The 20,633-nt window shown below is 58.0% G+C and overlaps 1 protein-coding gene across 1 annotated transcript in view; it reads left to right on the top strand.

The window, feature by feature from the left end:
* The window catches only part of EPHA2 (EPH receptor A2), a 35,885-nt gene extending 17,014 nt beyond the window's left edge, over window positions 1–18,871 (top strand). The window contains exons 4-17 of the mRNA XM_030537722.1: window positions 3,708–3,863; window positions 4,624–4,956; window positions 5,365–5,489; window positions 5,881–6,040; window positions 6,499–6,598; window positions 7,232–7,287; window positions 7,894–8,019; window positions 8,251–8,433; window positions 9,012–9,073; window positions 10,025–10,234; window positions 11,982–12,131; window positions 13,148–13,341; window positions 14,684–14,839; window positions 17,459–18,871. Coding sequence (XP_030393582.1) covers window positions 3,708–3,863; window positions 4,624–4,956; window positions 5,365–5,489; window positions 5,881–6,040; window positions 6,499–6,598; window positions 7,232–7,287; window positions 7,894–8,019; window positions 8,251–8,433; window positions 9,012–9,073; window positions 10,025–10,234; window positions 11,982–12,131; window positions 13,148–13,341; window positions 14,684–14,839; window positions 17,459–17,564 — 2,117 coding nt within the window. The 3' untranslated portion in view covers window positions 17,565–18,871. The remainder of the gene's footprint in view (window positions 1–3,707; window positions 3,864–4,623; window positions 4,957–5,364; window positions 5,490–5,880; window positions 6,041–6,498; window positions 6,599–7,231; window positions 7,288–7,893; window positions 8,020–8,250; window positions 8,434–9,011; window positions 9,074–10,024; window positions 10,235–11,981; window positions 12,132–13,147; window positions 13,342–14,683; window positions 14,840–17,458) is intronic.
* The last annotated feature ends 1,762 nt before the right edge of the window (window positions 18,872–20,633 follow it).

The following is a 20,633-nucleotide window of genomic DNA, read 5'->3' as shown; positions in this document are numbered from 1 at the left end:
GCAGCCTGCAGAGACTCCAGGCCCCAGCGTGCAATGCAGGATGGCTGCCCAGCAGTGCAGCTCCGCTGGTATCACAGTGGTGTGGTATCACGGTGGAGCACTGCACAATGGAAGCTGGGCTGCCCCTTTGTTTGGGGGTGGATGGAGCACTGCACGCTGGGACCTGTAGTCTCTATGGGCCACACACACCCCTGCAGAAATGATGGCAGCTGGGTTCACTAGCGCTTTGCCTGGGAGCCCAGAAGGCCTTCAGATGGGCAGAGCGTGGGTGACCAGGAATTAACAGTTCCATACAAATCCCACCTCCACCCCCCCCAACCAGCTCACAGCAGTAGCCTGGGGGTGTGGCCCTGAGGAAGGACACAGTGTTATGGGGACTACCCCAAAGGTTGGGTAGGACCAGCCCCAGCTGCTGCTGTGGGACCACGAACCCTCAAGGAGCCTCAGTTCCTGGAGGCCCTGCATGGAAGTTGGACTTAAAATGGGGGGTCGTTCCTGGCATTGCGTGGCGAGCATGAAGACTGTCTGTATGCTTTGCGCCTGTCACTGTCTGTCTGACTCTGCCCCCGTGCCCGTAGGAGCTGAGTGCCTGCGGGGTGCCCTGGGGGCACGGAGAGAGGGACCACAGTCGGTACCACTGGCAGGGCCGCACATCCCGGCAGTGGCTCCCAACCTGACTGGCTTCCTCTCCCTCCGGGCAGGCCAGCGAGCACCTTGCTCCTCTGGCCACTTGCCACGTGCCTGTGAGCTGCCCCTGTGATCTCTCCCTGGTCGGATGGAGGCGCTTCCTGCCAAAGATGGGGGGCGGGGATGGAGAATGGAATTTGCCCTTTGTGCAGAGAGGTTCTCTGACCTCCGGGAGCAGCGCTGGAGCCTGCTGGCCTCTGTGAAAGGGAGCCCAGGGAGCAGGAAACAAAGGAGTTTATCTCCAGGAATAAACACAGATATTCTTAGCCTCTCCTCCTGCTGCCAGAGTCCCCACCCCTCCTCCATGAAAGCTTCACCCCCTCCTTCCGTTCAGGGAACATGTAGAGGAGTCCGTACCCTGTGCATCTCGCAGGGGTCTGAGCGAGTCAGACCCTGCATTCTGCATCTATCTGTGTGTCTGTCTGTAATCTGTCCCCATACATTCTATCTATCTATCAGGGCTGCCCAGAGGATTCAGGGGGCCTTGGGCAAAGCAATTTTGGAGGCCCATTCCATAAAAAAAAACTTGCAATACTATAGAATACTATATTCTTGTGGGGGCCCCTGCAGGGCCTGGGGCAAATTGCCCCACTTGCCCCCGCTCCCCGGGCAGCCTTGCTATCTATCTATCTATCTATCTATTCTCCATACATCCCATCTGTCTGTCTGTCTATTTATGCATCAGTGTCTATACGTTGGAAGTTAATTCCTATAAGTCTAATTGCTCCAGAGAGGCCCAAGGTCCCTCCTGCCCTCTCTTACTCCTCCCCTGCTCGGGGTAAGGAAACCGGCCTCTGGGCACCAGTGAATTCCTGACAGGTTTACTGCCCTATTGTTTCAAGGTGCAGCCAAAACCACCGAGCAGGGCAAGCAGAGACCACCCATGAAATAGGGGCAGCCTCGCTTTGGGAGAAGTGTTGTTTTTTTCTTCAACCGCCCAAGAAAAGAGGCAGTAGGGAGGGGAAACTTTCCTAACATTAGGGCTAGAGGGGTACTTAGCTGCTGTAGGGGAAGGGGCTTCTGAACCTCTACAACACCTCTTCCCTATAACCCTCCACCACCGTGGGCTCAGCACCACTGGGCTGGCTCGCAGGCCCCTTGCTTGCTTAGCTGCCTGCGGATGGGTGCTGGGGCCAGGGCCATCTGAGCATTTGGTCGAGACCTTTGTGTTTTTATTAAAGAAACACGACGATTGAGAGGGGGAATCAGTGCCCAGCGTCACTGCCCCGGGCAGAGCGGAGGAAAGGGCCTTCCTGAAAAGTCACGCTGCCTTGTGGCTTCCGAAACCACTTCCTCTTCGGAACGCTGGAGGAAGCAACCCGCACAGCCTAGGGCAGGGTGAGGAGGCGGAAACTGGGTTCCTGTGGAAAACCCAGATCAGATGGGGAATGAGTCAGGCTCCCACCGACCCCTGCTACTCTCTTTGTTTAAAGATACCAAAGAAAAGAAACTAACTGAGTCTGCAAACAGTCCCAACCCAACCTTGAGATAAGGCCTTGTCTACACAGTTCTTGTGGTACTTTAACTGTATCCCTTTGAAATTGGTCTAGCTCCAGCGGTACCACTGCCTTGTGTGCGTGGCCGTGATGGTAGAAAGGTGCCGTAGCCTGGTATAGCTGTAGGGAAGGGGGAAAAGGCACTTCTGTGCTGGGACAGCTGTGTGCACACTGGGGGTTGTACTGGTCTAACCATATTGATAAAAAGTCGCCCTTCTAACTGGCAGGGTTAAAGGAGGATGAAATCAGTGTGTGGACGAGGACTGTGTTACCTCCCAAAACCGAGTAAAAATTAATGTGAGGTTCCATATTTGCCGTTGATTCCCCCTGGCCCATTCCTGTGGTTTGTCAGCCACGTTCTCCTGCATTTACGCACAGTTTTCTCATCCCTGTTGCTGTGGAAAACCCCCCACCACTGGTGGGAGGAGGTTTCTTTGTAAAAAGTACTCTGAAGGGGAGTTCAGACAGACTGAGCCATAGGCTTGTTCTCTGTAGCATGACTGCAATTGGTTGGCATTACGGTCAAGACCCCAAGCAGACAGTGAGGGCCCATCACACTAGATGCTGTACAAAGGTGAAGATACTGCCCCGCCCCGCAGAGCTGACGGCCTAAGTGCTGTCCTCTCCTTGCATGTATCTGGGATCCGTTCCTACGCTGGGGGCTGCAGAGGGTGCAAGCTGAGCTCCTCAGGAGAGCGGGAGTCCTCACGTCAGTCAGCGGCTGCTCATTCAGGTGGGCGCCCTGAGCAGTCCCCCGTGCCGGGATTGGCTGCAAGCCTGGAGGAGGGAAGTTTGAAGTGCCAGATTTAGGGGAGGAATGTACTGATCTTGGATTGGAAACATGCGTGTGTCTGTCGGCCTGTCCTATTAATAATACTGGACAGGAGGCTGGGCAGGCACGGAGGGGGAACCTCCCCCATCTGCCTTGTGGGAGCCTGAGCTGGGACTGAGGGGCGCAGGAGTTGAGGCTGCAGGGCTGACCCCATCTCTGTCGCGAAAGGGAGATCTGTGTCTGGACGGGGGAGGTTAACACCAAAAGCTAAACCCACCCCAGGCCTCGGAAAGTCCAGCCCAGTCCCCGCACCCCAGCTGGTCTCTATTCTTACGCCGGGGCTGTCAGTAACTTTTAGAAAGGAAGCCCCCAACTCCGCCCCCCCGGAAACATACAACCCCATCAACATGCCTTGGGGGGCCAGCATTGGCCACTGTGCACACTCATGGTAGTGCCCCCCTGCTGCTTCCTTCCCCCTGACTGCAATGCCACCTCCCAGTGTCCTGGTTGTTAGGCTATCTGAAGAGCTATCCCCGGCATCTGCAGACCCACTGGTCACCATCTCCTCTCGCAGTCCCTCCTGTGTTTCCTCCATCGCTTTGCATCTCCTGGGTCACAGGGGGTCAGGCTGGGCTCCGGGGAGGCTCTGCGGGAGCAGGATGTGTTGGCTGCTGCACGTTCAGGGCCGTGAATGGGTGTTACCCCAATGAGTGCCCCTATTGCCTAACCTGTGCCCTGCTCTCCCCTCGCAGCCTGCCCTGCTGGGTTCTTCAAGCCGGACATCTCCGGTGATGCCTGCTCCAAGTGTCCCCCCCACACGCTCTCCTCTCCCGAAGGTTCCACCTCGTGCCCATGTGAGGAAGGCTATTTCCGGGCGGCAGAGGATCCAGTGTCTTTCCCCTGCACCCGTAAGTATGAGACCCTGCTGTGGTGACAAACCTCTGCTGTTCTCACCCACGTTCCCACTCCAGCTGCCCCGGGGACAGGTCAGAGCCTGCTCCATTTTCCTGACCTGTAATAGTAACCCTCTGCTCATCTAGAATAGCAGTGACCCCTGAGGAGCTCAGAGCGCTTTGTGAGCATTAGTGCTTTCAGCGTGGGAGGTAGGTAAGGGCTCCCACGTGTTTTATAAGTGGGGAAACTGAGGCCCAGAGCAGTCGAGTGACTTGCCCATTGTCACACAGTGAGCCAGAGGCAGAGCTGGGACTAGACTCCAGGAGTCCTGCCTCCTAGTCCCCACCTCTAAGAACCACCCGCCCCTCAGCTCTGTCAAGTAGCCCACATAAAGCTCCTCCCGCCCGTCCTTATGAGGCTGTGAATCGGTAGGAGACAGCCCAGTCTCGACCCTTGGATCACATCAGCCCAGTGAGCGCCACCCCCTGAGAGCTGGATCATCGCCCACCAGGAGAACACCCCAAATGATAGGAAGTCCCACCTCTCATCCCCAATGACACATCCCATGCCTTTGAGGGCGGCACTTCCTGTAGTGACGTCATTCAAACAGCAACGGGGGATGGATCTGGCTGCTGTTCCCCAGGGCTGGGATGGGGCATGTCGGTTGGCTCTCCCTCCTCCAGTTCCAGAAGCTCCAGCTCCTCTCTGCTCTGGGGCCATGTGCCCCCAAAAGGAAATGCCTTTGGCACCATGACCTTCCCCCCCACCATCCAGGTCCCCCTTCCGCCCCCCACAACGTCATGGCCGTCGGCTTGGGCGCCAAGGTGCAGCTGCGCTGGTCCCCACCCCGTGACACAGGTGGCCGTAAGGACATCACCTACAGCATCACGTGTGAGCAGTGCTGGCCGGACTCGGGGGAGTGTCGGCCCTGTGACAACAGCATCCGCTACTCAGACCAGCCCCAGGGGCTGACCAGGACATCTCTGACCATCAGCGACCTGGAGCCACATGTTAACTACACCTTCACCGTGGAGGCCAGGAACGGGGTGTCCGCCTACAGCCCCAGCCGCAGCTATGGCACTGCGAGCATCAGCGTCAACCAGACAGGTAAGGGGTGGGTCGGTCTATATAACTGGTGGACTTGTATCAACATGCCTGTTACATTCGGTTGAGGGGGGTGATTTATATACAGATGAGGGAGGTGCACTGGTTAATATGGGAAAGTGAACGTCAGGTATGGGGTTTGATGGGGCTCGGCAGGCAGGCAGCAGAGAAGGGGTTAGATGGGGTGTGGTAAAGCAGCTGAAGTCACCCATGCAGTAGAGGAGACCATCCGCTGGTGACTATGGCAAAGCAGACGCGCTGCTGTGTAGTTAGATGTTGGGACTGGCCATGCTTGTGTATGCCAAAGCCCTGGGGGCTGCTGGGCCTGGCATCTTGCCACCTGCTGATTGAGGTGATGGCTTCATGCCTCCTAGTACCCACCTGATGGTCGCCTTCTTCTCCATTGCCCAGAGCCTCCCCGGGTGACATCGGTGAATTTGGACAGCCAGACTGAAACCAGCCTGAGCATCTCCTGGACCGTCCAGCCCCGGCAGCAGAGCCGCGTCTGGAAGTACGAAGTCACCTACAGCAAGAAGGTAGCGCTGGCTGGTCACTCTCCGAGCTAGTCACGCCCTCTGGGCTTAGAGGGAAGGAGAGGGGACCACAGCTTCCTAGTGGATCTGCCCATGGAGCCAGTTGGAAGGGGAGGGCCTAGCTCGGATGCACAAGCCATAGCATGAATCAAGCTGTTGGAGTGGTCTCCAGGAAAACTCAGAGGGACATCAGGTCACTGGGGGTGGGGGGAAGGGGCCTGGTAGTGAAGCCAGATTGTCCTCACTGGCTTGGCCTCAGCCACTGATCCTTGAGCCAGACTGATGCTGTCACTGGCTTGCCCCTCTCCTGTCCCTGGCTGGGCTCTGGGGCGCTGCCTGGTCCTGCGAGGCTGCTGATCTTTGTCGTGGGCGTTGTGTGCTTTGCTTTCTGAAGATGGATGAGAACAGCTACTCGGTCCTGCGCTCCGAAGGGAACTCGGTGACCCTCTCCAAGCTCACCCCGGGCACCAAGTACGTGGTGCGGGTCCAGGCCCTGACACAAGAAGGCCAGGGGGCCTACAGCATGGAGTATGAGTTTGAGACACGTGCTGAGGGTAAGTATGTGAGGGAGGGGCAGATCCCACTGTTACTACCCCCATTTCCCAGCTGGGGAAACTGAGGCACGGGGCGGCAACGTGACTTGCCCCTGGCCACACAGCGAGTCAATCGCAGAGTCTATGGGAATAGAACTCAAGTGTCCTGTCTCTGAGTCCCCAGCTCTGATCACTTGCCACACGCGGCTTCCAACTTTGCCTTTCCTTGCGCCCCACCTTCGAAATGTACCAACCCTCAGCGCAGGGCAGAGATCAGAATGAAGGGTGCCGAGAGCGACAGAGGGAGCGAACGCTCTCTCTGCCTGGACGTTGCTCAATCTCAGGTGCTGAGGGACTCCCCACCACCACCCACCACGCTTGGAGAGGCCTGGGCAGAGCCCGGCCAGTAAGGAGCCACACTGGGAACGTGCGGTTAGTTTCCCCGTGGCTTCTTTCACAGTCTTTCCTTCCTCCTGCAGGCTCCGAGAGCACGAACACGGCCGCTGCGGTCGGCGGCTCTATTTCTGGGATCATTTTGATACTGGTCGTGGTAGCTGTCGCCCTCTACCTTCACCGAAGGTATTCGCATCTACCCCCCTTTGTTATTAGGGTGTCCATAGCCCAGGAGCGGCTGTCTGTCCCTTCCCCATTGGAGCTCCCTTCCCTGACAGCCAATGCACCCGCTGGCCTGGAGGTGTGGAGGGGGCAGTATTGCAGGCAGCTAACCTGGGGCCTCGCAGCTAGCCCAGGCATCTGTTATCACGTGATTCCCCGCTGCTGACCTGGCATTGGCTGCTGAGACGTACGTGGGCCGGGTTGGGTCCAGTGTAGGCTGTGTAAGAGCAACTGAAATATTTACTTAAGGAACTGACCTTTTGCAACCCAGACACCATGGCAGGAGAGCCTGGGTGTGAAGCTGACCAGAGAGAGAAGTGAAACAGACTAGTCTGTTCCCACTAGGCCCTCAGGCCCTTACTCACTGGTTACCCAGCCTGGGCATCACTGGGAGCTTTGCCCGAGGAAGGACTGAGTGCAGGACCCCCTGGAATCTGATCCCCCATATTAAGAGGCAGGGCCGGGGGCTGGATGGATCTGGGGTCTCTTCAAAGCAAAGAAGGATATGGGGGAGAGGAGCTTGTCTGGCATGTTCTCTCATGTGATTTGGGATGCAGTGGGGAGCGTCTCCAGGCCTAACCCGCCTTGTTGTTGTAGGAGAAGGCGCTCGCGGGCCCGTCAGTCGTCCGAGGACGTTTACTTCTCCAAGTCTGGTGAGTGAGAGACTCCAGCGGGAGCTGGGTCGGACCCACGCCAGGGAGTCTGGCAGGGAGCATGTTCCCTTTAGAGACGATGTGGCAGATCCCAGCTCTGTGCTTGGCTGGGGCCAGGAGCCCCTGCACCTCCTGGAGGCAGGGACAGCGCTTCCCCCGCAAGGTGGTGGGCAGACCCAGCACAGTCCGTGTGTCTTTCCTCACCTGCCCATGCAAGGGCTTGGCAGAATGTGGCCTTACAAGCCCCGGCCCCCTGTGAGCGGCCTGCTGGCCCCACAGCCCGCTGCTGAAGAACAGCAGTCCCTAGCGTGGGACCCTGGTGGTGGTTGTGCAGGGTGTAGCTCGGCTGCGGGGCCCTGAGTGAGCAGGAACCCATAGTGTGACCCATAAATGTCCATGCAGGCTCAAGGGAGACCCCACCACCCGCTGCTACCCTGACATCAGCGGAATCCCTGTCTGCAGCAGGGGGAGGAAACGGGTGTTAGGCTGAGGATGCCGGGGTGGCTGGGCTTCAAACGGCCATGAGTAGGATGAGATCTTGCTGGGGTCCTGAGCCCCAACCTCATGCCTGCTTCCATGTGTCCCCTCCCTCCCTCCGCCCCACAGAACAGCTGAAGCCCCTGAAGACCTACGTGGACCCCCACACCTATGAAGACCCCAACCAGGCGGTGCTGAAATTTACAACGGAGATTCACCCCTCGTGCATCACCCGGCAGAAGGTGATCGGTGCAGGTAGGTCGCTCCCTCTTCCTGCTGCGAGTGGCTGGTGCCGGTGGGGCCTGCCTTCCTCACGAAGGCTGTGATTGGTGTAGGAGGGATACGGCCTCCTGGTGCAGCCAGAAGTTGAAGGGGCTTTCCCTCCAGAGAAGCAGCAGATGGGCCTTTGCATCGCCCAGCGGTGGACATGCCCAGGTCTCCAGTAGCCTCAGGAGGGTCACCCTCTTCCTCCTTTCCTCCTGCCAGGCGAATTCGGGGAAGTTTACAAGGGGACATTGAAACACGGGAAGAAGGACATCCCAGTGGCAATCAAGACCCTGAAGGTTGGCTACACGGAGAAGCAGCGCATTGACTTCCTGAGCGAGGCCAGTATCATGGGCCAGTTCTGCCACCACAACATCATCCGGCTGGAGGGCGTCGTCTCCAAGTGTAAGCATCCCCCGTCCCCCAATCCAATACGCCCTATCCGTGGTCCCATCTCACCCGACAACCAGTTGTTTTTCCTGCCAAGAGCACTGATTTAGCTGCAAAAATGGCAAAGTTTGTGCTGGGGGCGACTCGGGAAAAGTCACTGTTCTTAAACCCAGCTTCAAAAAATCCCCTCGCCCCTCACTGCAGGACTTTTACCAGGGCTCATTCCTACCGAAAGGTACCCGGATCCTGGGGTTACACCAGAACAACTGCTTGAAGCAGGATGTGGCGGCCGGCTTGGCAGGGCTTGGCTACAGACACATTGGAGTAGACCCCTCCCGCTAGCATGACCCTTTCACAGTCACGTTCCCTGCCAGGTGCCCATCAGCGCAGATGACGCCCATGATCGGTGGAATCTTGATCACCTCATCTGGGCTTGTTCTCCTGGGAGGCTGTTCCTCTCCGCCCCATGACAGCACCCAGCTCCCCTTCCTGCTCTGCATGCACAAACGCCCACGGGCTGTCGCCAGGCGCTGCCGGGGCCTGCGGGAGGGAGCCCTGCCAGGGCTTCTCGTGATTTACACTTCTCTTTTCAGACAAACCGTTCATGATCATCACTGAGTACATGGAGAACGGAGCCCTGGACAAGTTCCTGCGGGTGAGTGTTGTGGTTCCTCGCTCATGAACAGAGAGAGAAGCACAGTTCAGTCCCAGCCAGGCCCACCCATTTTTAAAGGGACGTTGTCGAGAACTGCAGGCCACGCCCTCGGATTTAGGTTTTGTCCAATAACAAGGAAGGGAATCACCAAGATTTAACACTCAGGGTGAACGTTATTTGCTTTTTCAGTTCAGCTGAAATAGTTGTAAGCATGTGGGAGGATGAGAGTCTACGAAACTCTCCTCTACGGCCTTTGCATCCCTGGCATCTGCACCCTGGGCTCATGTGTCCCGGACACGAAGGGAAACCAACGAAACGAACCAGCCTCGTCCCATGGCTGGAGCTGAGCTGAATGCAAAGTAAACGAGCTGCATCAGTGATGCAAAGTCTGTTGGGTTGTCAGAATGCTCGTGATCTGAACCCCGGGAGCTGGAATACGAGGCAGGGAATTGGCTCTTTAAATGTCTCATTTTTTTTACCACGACGTTAATAAGAAAAAGAGCCGGACTGTCTAACCCAGTGTTCTTCAATGTTTTTTGCTCAGCCACCCACAAACCACCATATCCCACAATCCTTTGCAGGTACAGTGAGAGGACAGTCAAGCCCGTAGATTTACATGCAGTGGCCTGTAGGGGAGTCAAGCCCATAACTCCTGGGGTTCCACATGAGTGTTAAAGATCTCCCAGCCCTTTCTTTGAGTTTGGATTTGTGCCAGTAGCCGCACCCGTGATTCACCCCCTCTGCCTCCACTGTTGTGCTGTGCACTGATGGGCAGCCACCCTCCACCCTAGAGGTGGCTGCATTTTGGCTGCATGGCATGGCTGTAGTTTGTGGCACGTTCTGGGTTCAAGGAGCCATGTAAACGGGAGATGCTGATAGAAGCACAGTGCATGCGGGGAAGGTGGTCGGCTTAACCCCTTACCATCCTGAGCGTCTCTTCTCATCATGCAGGAGAAGGACGGTGAGTTCTGCATGATCCAGCTGGTGGGCATGCTGCGGGGCATTGCCGCGGGCATGAAGTACTTGGCCAACATGAACTACGTGCACCGAGACCTGGCTGCCCGCAACATCCTCGTCAACAGCCAGCTGGTCTGCAAGGTGTCCGACTTTGGCCTGTCCCGTGTCCTGGAGGATGATCCCGAGGCCACGTACACCACCAGCGTAAGTGCTCGTCGGCTGCACTACCCTGCTCCCCTAGGGTCATCGAGAGTCTTCTGCGGTGGGGAGACTGAGTTCCCCTGCTATTCTGGGGCAGAAGGCCCGCCAACGTCCCTGGCTACACAGTTCTGCCACTGCCCCTCAGTCCCAGCCCGCAGCCCCTCCTGCTGTTCCAGCCCTGTTTCCTGATTTATGTCTGCTGCTGCCTCTGTATCCCAAACTGCAGCCCCTGCTGCGAATCCAGTCTTCAGGCCTCTCCAGCCAGCTCCCCTGACACAGCCTTAGGCTTGCAAGAGAGTGGGAGAGAGGGCGGGTAACACGAGACAGGATCCAAGAACTGGCAGCAGCAGTAAATCAGCACTCAATGTCAGGGTCCCTCAGTGTAGGCGCAGACCAGAGGGGTTGACTATGGGACGCAGGGGCACAAAGTGAGGTTGGAGCCAGCACTGTCGTGGCAAATCCCGGTGTGACTGTCCCTGCTGCTCACGGGAGTTTGGAGAACGCCCCCCATGGCCTTACACTGCTCCCCTTGGCTGAGAGGGGTTCATTCTGTCTCTCCCAGGGAACAAGGCCCAGCTGGTGGACACGGGGGAATGCAGGTGACCCTGCCCCTCCCACCCCCTACCCCAGGGCATGGGGCTGATCCTGTCCCATTCTCGGGAGGGGGAAGTATCACGGAGTCCCTGGGCGATGCTCTGGAACTGCTCCCCACAAAGCCAGGCAGGACTTTGGGGAGGCTCCTCTCCCTTGGAGCAGACTATCTGCAGGGCAAGAAGCTCACACGTCTTCACCTGCTGGGTCTGACTCTGGAGCATTCAGCATCCTCTGCCCCTCCGTGCTCTTCCCACAGCGAGTCCACCCCAGCGGGGTCCTGGGGAAGCCGGAGGGTCCTGCACCGCCACTTTGCAGTCAGACGTGACTCTCAGCCAGCCAGTAAAACAGAGGTTTATTAGCTGACAGGAACTAAAACAGAGCTTGTAGGTACAGAGAACGGGACTCCTCGGCCGGGTCCATTCTGGGGGGCAGTGAGCCAGACAACCCCTTCTGCCCTCACTTCCCATCCCCAGCCAGCTCCCAACTGAAACTCCCTCCAGCCCCTCCTCTCTGCTCAGCTCCTTTCCCGGGCCAGGAGGTCACTTGACCTCTTTGTTCTCCCCCACCTTTAGCATCCCCTTGCAGGGGGGAAGGGCCCCGGCCATTAGTTGCCAGGACACAGAGTGTCACCCAGAAACTGAGGACCCCCCACAGTATTCAGAGGAAACACTGAGTGAGAACAGTCCCACTTTGTCTTAGGAAGGGCAGTAGAAGAGCCCCCAAGATCACGATGGGAGCCCACCCTCCCCCAGGAAATCTGCTCCGTCAGCCACGGTGGGTGGACACACCCCTGGGCTGGGGGCAGCTGAGCTCTCTCCGACAGGCAGCTGTGGCCTATGCCTTCCCCCATTGTTGGCGTAGGACCTACACTAAGTGGGCATGGTGGTTGGGGCTGATGGGATGTCAGAGAAACTCTTCCCCCCACACACACCCCCAGCAAGGAGCATGGCCATGATGAGAGCCCGCCCTGCTCCTCGAGCCTTTGCCCAGCTTGGTCTGGGCCCTGCTGGTGCTGCCCCCTGTGTAGCCCCCTCTGGGTCCAGCAAGCTTCGGCATGCCCAGTTGTGGGCACCGGTGTCGCAGCCTCCAGTGGTATCAGCCAGGGATGGAGCAGGCAGGCAGCAGTGTCAATCCCTGGGCTTTGTGGTTCTCGCAGGGCGGCAAGATCCCCATCCGCTGGACAGCCCCGGAAGCCATCTCCTACCGGAAGTTCACCTCGGCCAGCGACGTGTGGAGTTACGGCATCGTCATGTGGGAGGTGATGTCCTACGGCGAGCGGCCCTACTGGGAGCTCTCCAACCACGAGGTGAGCGCAGCCGGCGGCAGACGGGGGGTGAGCAGAGCCGGCCTGTCTGTGTCTGAACGGCCCTGATGGGGATGGACTGCCGGGCTCCCCCTGGGAATGGCTGCAGCGTGTCCCTAGAGTGGGGATCTGGCCCCACGCGCCGGCTATTCGCTGAGCCCACTGCCCTGGCACTGACAACGCAACGGGCGTGTCTCAAAGGGGCCTCAGGGGAGGATAAAACAGTTTCTGTCTGTCCATGTCTTTCCACCCATCCATCTCCCTTGAAGAGCTTGGACATCTGAGAGGCCTAGGACGGGCTCGGGACCAGACCCCAGCCTGGCTTGGTTGGGAAACGCTGCTCCGTCTGCTGGCCCTTTGTGGCCCATGTGAAATGCCCTGAGGGGCCACATTTCCAGGGACAGGTGTCCACAGGACAAAGCCCACCCAGTGGCCGGCAATCTCAGCTGCGGGACCAAGGAGCGAATGGGCCATGAAGACCGAGCTCCTCTTTTGGGCCAGAGTGGTGGGGGGGACAGGTCACAGGGCAGCGCGGGGGAAGCCTGCACTGCTGTTAGCCTGGCAGTGCCACAGTGCTGCCTCCTTGGGCATCTGGAGTGGGTGTGGTTAACATGACAAGGGGCTTTCTTGAGCCCCCACACTGGGCAGCATGAGGCCCCTCCCTTACACAGCAGAGCCCCCGGGCTGTACCATTGCAGCCAGCCTGGTGTATGATCTGGGTTGTTTGGCGGGTGATGAACGAGGTGCTCTGGGATGGTCTGACTCGTGTGTCTGTTCTCAAAGCAGGAGACAAGGGGTTGCTCCCTGTCCAGCCAGGGATTTATGGGAGAGCTCCCTGCCCGCGGGTGGGCTCCGGACAGCTCTCTGCAGCACCAGGTTTGCGCCGAGCTGGGAGGGCACTCCCTTGACTGCAACAAATGGCCCAGAGCTAGCTGCGTTCGCCTTGCCAGCGCGTGGGAGGCGGGTGCCTCTGATCTGCAGGTCACATCTCTCACCCTTCGTGCCCCTTCCCTCGGCAGGTCATGAAAGCCATCAACGAAGGCTTCCGGCTGCCTGCCCCCATGGAGTGCCCCTCTGCCATCTACCAGCTGATGATGCAGTGCTGGCAGCAGGAGAGGAGCCGCCGGCCCAGGTTCAACGACATCGTCAGCATCCTCGACAAGCTCATCCGGGCCCCCGAGTCGCTCAAGACCATGGCGGACTTCGACCCCCGGTAGGCAGCTGGCCACCAGCCCTCTCCGCATGCCCCTTGTCCGGAGCCCACCTGCCAGGCCCTGGCCCCAGCTCAGCCAGGGATTCCTCTGGGTGAAGGGGGGTTTGCAAACCAGGGCAGCAGGAGGCAGCTGGTCCGAGCCACCTCTGCTTCCTGATGACAAGACACGGCGCCGTGTGCAGCTGGCATCATGGAATAGGGGCCTGGCAGCAGGGGCTCAGGCAGGGCTGGCCCAGAGGCAGGGCTGCTGATTATACGGGAGGGTGTTTCTGTAGGGCCGTGGCCTGCAGGGGGTGGGCACCACAACAGGAGCTGGGAAAACAAGAACGGGCTGGGGGCAGCATGCCAGCGTGCCTGAGCGCTTTGTGGCGCTGGCAGGAGGCTGGTGCAGGGAGGTGAAGACCTGGGCTCCTCGGGGTCGGGGCATCCTCGCTGGGAATTCCAGGTGGTGCTAACGGGAGGGGCTGCCAGCTGGCTGGTGCCCAGGGGCAGGGCTCGGACCATGCGTAGGGGACGCAGGGCCAAACCCAGCCCTTGAGCCAACAGGGCCGTGCCAAGGCCGAATTCGGGGCAGGCCCATGGGGCAGCAGACATGGTCACGGGGAGCACAGACTGGCAGGGGCTGGAACCCTCCCACTGTAGCGTGCAAGCAGGCAGCCAGGGCTCCCCCGTGGCATCTCTCCCCCATTGCACCCCCAGGGATCTCCTAGAAGCCGAGCCCCTGGGAAAGCTGTGAAGCAGCTGGGCCCAGTGAGCCCCCACCAGACTAACAATGAACAATAATTCATACGCATTTAGCACTGACCCAGCCCTTTACCAACACGATGCAATTAACCCTCCCAGCCGCCCCGCCCCATGGAGTGGGGATATGTTACCGCCACCTTCCTCTGACAGATGGGGAAACTGAGGCACAGATCAAGCTCTTTATCCAAGGTCACCCAGCAAGCTGTTGGCGGTGCTGGGTTAGAACATCGGGGATTCTGGCTCCCGGCCCTGTGCTCAGACCATTGGAGCATGCTGTCCACTCATCAGCCCTGACACATCAATGCCTTCTCCCACGGGGTTTGATGCCTTTGAGATGAAAGGGAGGCGTGGCGAGGGGGTGGAAGCATGCCATACCTTGGGAATGGGAGGTGTGACGCTCCCTGCAGAAGGGGTGCTGGGGGAAAGGGTGTGCTTTACTCATGTGGCTCATGGAGGAAGGAGAAGTGACCTATGTTGGGTGTCTTCCCCATTGGTCTAACTGCCCAGGGTGTTGGGCAGAGGAATCCACCCCCACCCAGCTGCTGCCCTGCCCTGGGGAGACGGGACGCTAACATCTGGGGGCTTTGTGTCCTCGCAGGGTGTCCATCCGCCTGCCCAGCACCAGCGGCTCAGAGGGCCTTCCCTTCAGGACCGTCTCCGAGTGGCTGGACTCCATTAAGATGAACCAGTACACGGAGAACTTCCTGTCGAGCGGCTACAACGCCATTGAGAAAGTGGTGCAGATGAGCAACGAGTGAGTCAAACTGCCCCCTCCGCTGCCTTTGTCTCACATCTGACCTGCTCGCTGGCAGGTCCCGCCTCTGAGGGCTTCCAGGGCAGGGCCTGGGGCTGATCCGGGCACCCTCCCGCCCATGCGGATCTGATTGCTCACCACAGGCCCCATCCTTCACTGGGGGCAGACTCTGGCTTCCCAAATGGGCTGCTTAGTGTCGTGCCAGGGCAGGGCGGGTCCTGGGCATTCCAGCGCTAGTCAGGGTAGAGGGGCTGCAGCAGGCGCCTACCGCGAGCTGGATTGTCTCTGCCTGTGGCACTTGGAAAAGGAGTCAGATCACTGGCCTGAGTCCTGGGTGTGGGGGAGAGAGCTCTGACCTGGGGGCAGCAATGGGCCTGGCACCAGAGTCCTCCATGGGCTGGTACGTAGGGCCTGATGCCCACTGAGCTGCTCTTCCTACCTCCAGGGCTGAGCTGTCGCTTTTCGCGTGGTTCCCTGCCAGTGTCATTCTCCTGCCCTTGTCGACAGCTGGCATCACCTCCCCCTGAGTCCTGCCTGCTTTCTGCCAAAGGAGGGCAGTATCCCGTCAGCTGTCCCTGATCAGACAGCGGGGGCACCTGCTAGCTCCCTGCCCCCGGAGTTTCATCTTTCTCCTGTGCTCCCAGCTCCGGCTGGCCCCAGAAGAGGGAGGCCGGGCCCGGAGAGCTGAGCACAGAGCTGCTGTGTGGCACTGCATGGTATTAACCACTGTCCCCTCCCTGCTCTGTGTCGGCCCTGTCCCAGCTGGGCCAGGCACAGGTGAGCTGCCAGGGGCCGAGGCGGGGGAATGGAGCTCCCCTTCGGGCTCTTTCTTTCCTTGGTGGCTTGGGCTCAGTTTTGCCCCTCTGCCTTCCCTGCTCCCAACCCCACAGCCTGAGGGTCTGAGTTCCTGGCAGAGCCATGGGAAGCCACGTCCCTCTCCACGCTGGGACCCTGCTCAGAGTCACCCAGAAGGGAGAAGTGCTGTAATCTCCCCCCTGCTCCCTCCCAGGTGCTCTTGGAAGGGGGGGGGGAGGGCTCTTTTCCTTTCCTCCCCTCTCCAAATCCTCATCGCCCAGGAAATACCAACACCCCAAGCCCTGTAGGATAAATATAGCCTGTGTAAGCAGCAGGGCTGGCTGGCTGATGGACCAGGCTGGGAATGTTTTCTGTACACCCCAGGGACGGGGATGGGGGTGAGCATCCGGGGGTGGCTGCAGAACATCATGTTCCCTAAACAAAGCTGGCTCAGCTAGGCCCCAGGGGATTCTCCTCTGCCGCCCAGCCCGGGGAGCCTTTGCCTGCAGCATGCCTGATCTAAATGCAGAGGAGGCAGTATGGCCTAGTGGCCAGGGCACTAGAGTGGCACTCAGAAGACCTGGGCTCTATTCCCAGTTCTGCCACCAGCCTGCTGGGCAAGCCCCTGCCCCCAGTGCCTCAGTTTCTGTTTCTACCCTAAGCTGTTCAGGACAAGGGCTGAGTCAGGTGTTGGATTTCTGTTGGGGCCTCTCGGTGTTCTTGGGCTGCCAGCAGGGCTGAGGGAGTTTGGCTATTTCCAAGGCTGGAAGGCAGACTAGCTGGCCTGTCCCTCAATGTCTGTAGGGAGGCAGCATTGTCTAGTGGCTAGAGCATAGCACTGGGTGGGTGGGGGTTGGATCTGATTCTTGGCTCCGCCATGCCTGTGACCATTGGCAAAGCCGTGCCCGCCCACCTGGTTCCCCAATGAGGACAAAGCTCCCTTTGTGAAGCGCCTGGAGACATGCTGCGGAGCTGAACGAGACTAATTGCCCTTGTTAATTCCCTGTGGAGGTGTGTGGAGCTGCCTGTTTTCTCCACTGGCCTTGCCCTAGCCCACAAGGTGGCTCAGCGATGTCTCAAGAGGTGGTGCCGATCTGAACACGCACCTTGTAATTAACTGGCTTTACAGGGAAACAAGGGAGAGGCTCGTTAACAGACATGCTGGCCTGCCCTCCCTTTATTGTTGAAGCGCTGGGGCTGCCAAGAGGAAGCAGTGTCAGGACAGGGCATGAGGAAGATTCTCCAGGCTCCAGCTGGGAACATGGGGCCTCCCCCAGAGCTCACTGGAGCCTGGGAATCTTTCCCTTGGCTTCACTAGCTTTGGATCGAGCCATGGGCAGTTGTCCTAAGGGAAGGATCAGGCTGGGTCACGGGGGGAAGGAGAAGACGAGAGAGGGACGGGGAAGGAGAAAGGGCAGGGGGAGATCGTGACGACGCAGGGTGGCTGCCAGTCCTCAGTGGTGGTCACGAGAGGTGCAGGTGGCTCCTTGGTCCTGAAGCCAGTTCAACACCATCTGCTGCTTAGTTTAGGGCAGCCTCAAGGCTGTTTTCAGCTCTGCAGGGAGTAATGCACCAGACAGGGGTGGCAGGGGCACAGCCGCACTCCAGCCATGCCCCCTTTCTCTGGCTGCACCCCACATGCTCAGGCTGCTAGGTCGGATTTCATGGCCGCTTGGTAAATGCGGGCTGAGTCCTTCTCCCCTTGTGGATAGCAGTTCAAACCAGCTCGGACCGGAAGGGCGGCCCTCCTCCAGGCCTGGCATTCGTGCATCGTGGTAGCGGCTGGGCCTTGCTGACATTCCCCTTTGCCTTTCTGTTCTCCAGCGACATTAAGAAAATCGGGGTGCGTCTGCCGGGTCACCAGAAACGCATCGCCTACAGCCTGCTGGGCCTGAAGGAGCAGGTGAGCACGGTTGGCATCCCGATCTGAGCAGGAGCCGGCCCCAGCCCAGGCAGCCTGGTCGCCTGCATGGAGAAGGAATTGCTGCGGGAGAGAGAGCCACACTCAGCGGCTGTGCAAACCGGGAAATACTTGAAGTGGAGAATTGAAGTGCCCTTCGCATCGTCCCCTAGCCAAGAGCCTCTGAGGACACTGACCGGCTGGATAGCGGTGCCCAGAGCGGAGTCAGCCAGTCTCTCATGCCAATTATACCTCCACAGCTGTTAGTTTTATTTATTGCTGATATTATTGTGATTAGGATTGGGTGATCTCTTACGTCCCTAGAAACTGCAACCGCTGCTGTGCAATGGTAGCTGGCTCCAGGGGGAGGCACTAGGCTGCAGCCTGTTCTGAAGGACCGCCCTCCTTGGGTTTGGCTCGGGGACCAGCTGCCATCCTTGCAAAGCTCCAACTGCCTTGCGTGCAGCCTCATGGCCAGATGTCGGGCAGGTTCTGTGCTTGCAGAGGAGGACCGTGGCGAACTCTTCCTCCACCTGCTGCTTGCACGGGGCTGGCCAAAGCAAAGCGGGGCTCCTTGGGCTTGTCTTTCGTTCCCTGCTGTGCTGACCCTCTCCTGACCGGCGGGAGTATGTGGATTTTCCAGAACGGCCTCCATTTCTAAGCAGAGGGTAGGCCGGGACTTTGCTGTGACAAAGCAACATTGATTTTTCCTTTGCTCTTTATAAGAGGATGAAGATTTATAGTCAATAAAACGATGCAGTTTAAACGTCAAAATAACCAAGTTTCCAGGTGCGGGGAACCCGCATCTTGGCCAGGGTGACCCAAAGCCTGGCTCGATCTACTTCCTTGCTCCTTTCCTTTTGCCGGGCACTGAGACGCCACGTCAGCGTGTTTGCTTTTTAAGTGACTGGCTGTATGAAGAACCTTTTGCTGAGCAGTTTTTTTCTCTTGTCCGTGCCACAAGAGAAGGGCAGATGCCAGTGCCTTAAATTTGACATTCCTCTGGTAGCGAGTGGAGCAGATGACGGTTGTTAGCTGTGCCTGAGGTCATGTAAACCATTTTCCTTCTTTCTATTTATTCTTCCACTCTGCTCCCCACCCTGTGCGCCGTTGTGTTTCGCTAGACGCGCTCTGCTAGTCTGTCAGTGTTCACTTTTTTGTAATGTAATTTATTATATTTTTTTATATTTATTGATGGAAATCAAAGGCCTTTTGCCCTTTCTCAAAATTGCTGTTAAGATTAAAACTGCCGACAGCCTAATGGAATTGAATTTGCTCGTGGGTTCCAGGAAAATTTGTTCTGCGATTTTTAATAAAATGTGCGGATTTTTTTTAAATACTTTCCACTGAGCATGCACTCTTGTGTGGAGCAGGGGACACGCAGGTTCACTTTATTGTTTGCTCAACATTTGGAGAATCGACATGGTAATACATAATGACCCATTGCCTGGGTCATCGGCTGGAATTGACTCCACAGCCTCTAGATTCAATGCAGAGACCTTCGCTGCCTCAGCTAATTTACTAAAGCACGTGACGTTCCTTTCAATGGGACTTAAATACTTGTTGACGTTGAACATGTGTGTTAAGGGAGCTTTTCAAAGGCATAAACCCAGCTATGTAACCAGTTCCCACTGAGCTGGATTTCTGGCCCAGATGCAGGGAATAGATAGATGGATGGCGAGAAACAAGCGGTGCAGAGGAATTCTGGGGAGGCGCTGGAAGACAAGCCGCGCTCGAGTGGAGCTAGCCTGTGTCCACATTACAGAGCGGTCCCCTTAGCAACTGTTGAGTTGGGCTCACTCCGATATTGCCCTGCGCTCCCGCTCTGGCCGGCCACCTCAAATTAACAGCAGCATCACACTTGAGCGCCGTGCAGAAAAGCTAACCTGCCCGCTGTGCGTTGGGCATTGGATCCCAAGCTGGGAGCAGTTGCTGGGGGCTTCCCACTGGGAAGGGGGACGGCAGGCACACACCACAGACTCGGGGCTTGTCGACACCCAAAAACCTGTATCACTTGGATTGAACCTGGCTCATTAAAGCAGCACAACCCCTCACTGGTGTGGATGCAGAAGCTGATAGAAAGGCGCTGATAACCAGTACAGCTAGTCCCAGCTAGGGAGGGGTATAAGCTACCTAGTATAAAGCACTTTTGTACTGGTTTAACTGCATCCACACAAGGAGTTGTACTGGTAGAACTATAAGTATAAATCACCCCACCCCCGGCCCACTAGGACAAAATCTCTGCCTTGTCCACACAGGGTGATTCGCTTTCTGGGGTGTGATTTTGAAAGCACACAGAGGGGTTGTGTATTAATTGGTCCGTGGAGCCTCTCTTGGTGTGCGCTAAAGGTTCCCTGGTGCGCTTTAATGCAGCGCTGTTTCAAACTGCACTACGTTACAGTGTGTCAGCAGGCTCTACACTGCCCAGTTCATGCCCAGCGTAGGAAACCTCGCCAGCGGAGCGCATTACCCCACCAGTGCCGATGTGGGACCTGCTCCCTCCTGGCAGCAGAAGCTTGTCCCGAGCTGCTGAGTTCCCCAGCAGGTCAAATTGTCGGGCCAGCCAGTTCCAGGTTCAGTTGTTGCTGCCAGCTTAGCCATGTGTATCGGGGGCTCCAAGGCCTTCACTCAGCCCAGCTGGGTGGTCAGACACCTCCGAGGTGCGACTCCTATTGGCGAGTCGCTCTTCAGACCAAATGAGAAAAGGCCAATAAAGTTTGGGTTCTGGACAGAGGCCCAGTGACATGGAGAATCCATTGCCCACCCCTCTGCACGGCTCGTGTGAGGCCCCCCGTGCAGTTGTGTGCCCACCAGGGTGAGGTGTTGCGGAGCCATGCACCTTGCGTGTCTGGCGCCGTGCAGAGAGGCGTCTGTGGGTTGCTGCGTGGAAACATGTCTGTGCTCGCAGGAGCAAATTGGCACAGCTAGCTGCCCAAGCCAGTTCTTAGGCCGTTAGTCGGGATTTTACAGAGGCGGGCGAAGGAGATTTATTTGCATGGCCGAGCCCGGCTTAGTCAGCAGCGTCCTCCTGAGATTGCAAAACTGCCTAGGAAGGATTGCGTTAAAGCCTCTGCTTATGAATCGCTCCAGCCCGGCTTG

Source organism: Gopherus evgoodei, chromosome 18 (assembly GCF_007399415.2).
Source record: "Gopherus evgoodei ecotype Sinaloan lineage chromosome 18, rGopEvg1_v1.p, whole genome shotgun sequence".
Classification (NCBI taxonomy): domain Eukaryota; kingdom Metazoa; phylum Chordata; order Testudines; family Testudinidae; genus Gopherus; species Gopherus evgoodei.
The sequence above is the reverse complement of the archived record's forward strand: the minus strand, read 5'-3'. Positions and strand labels throughout refer to the sequence as shown.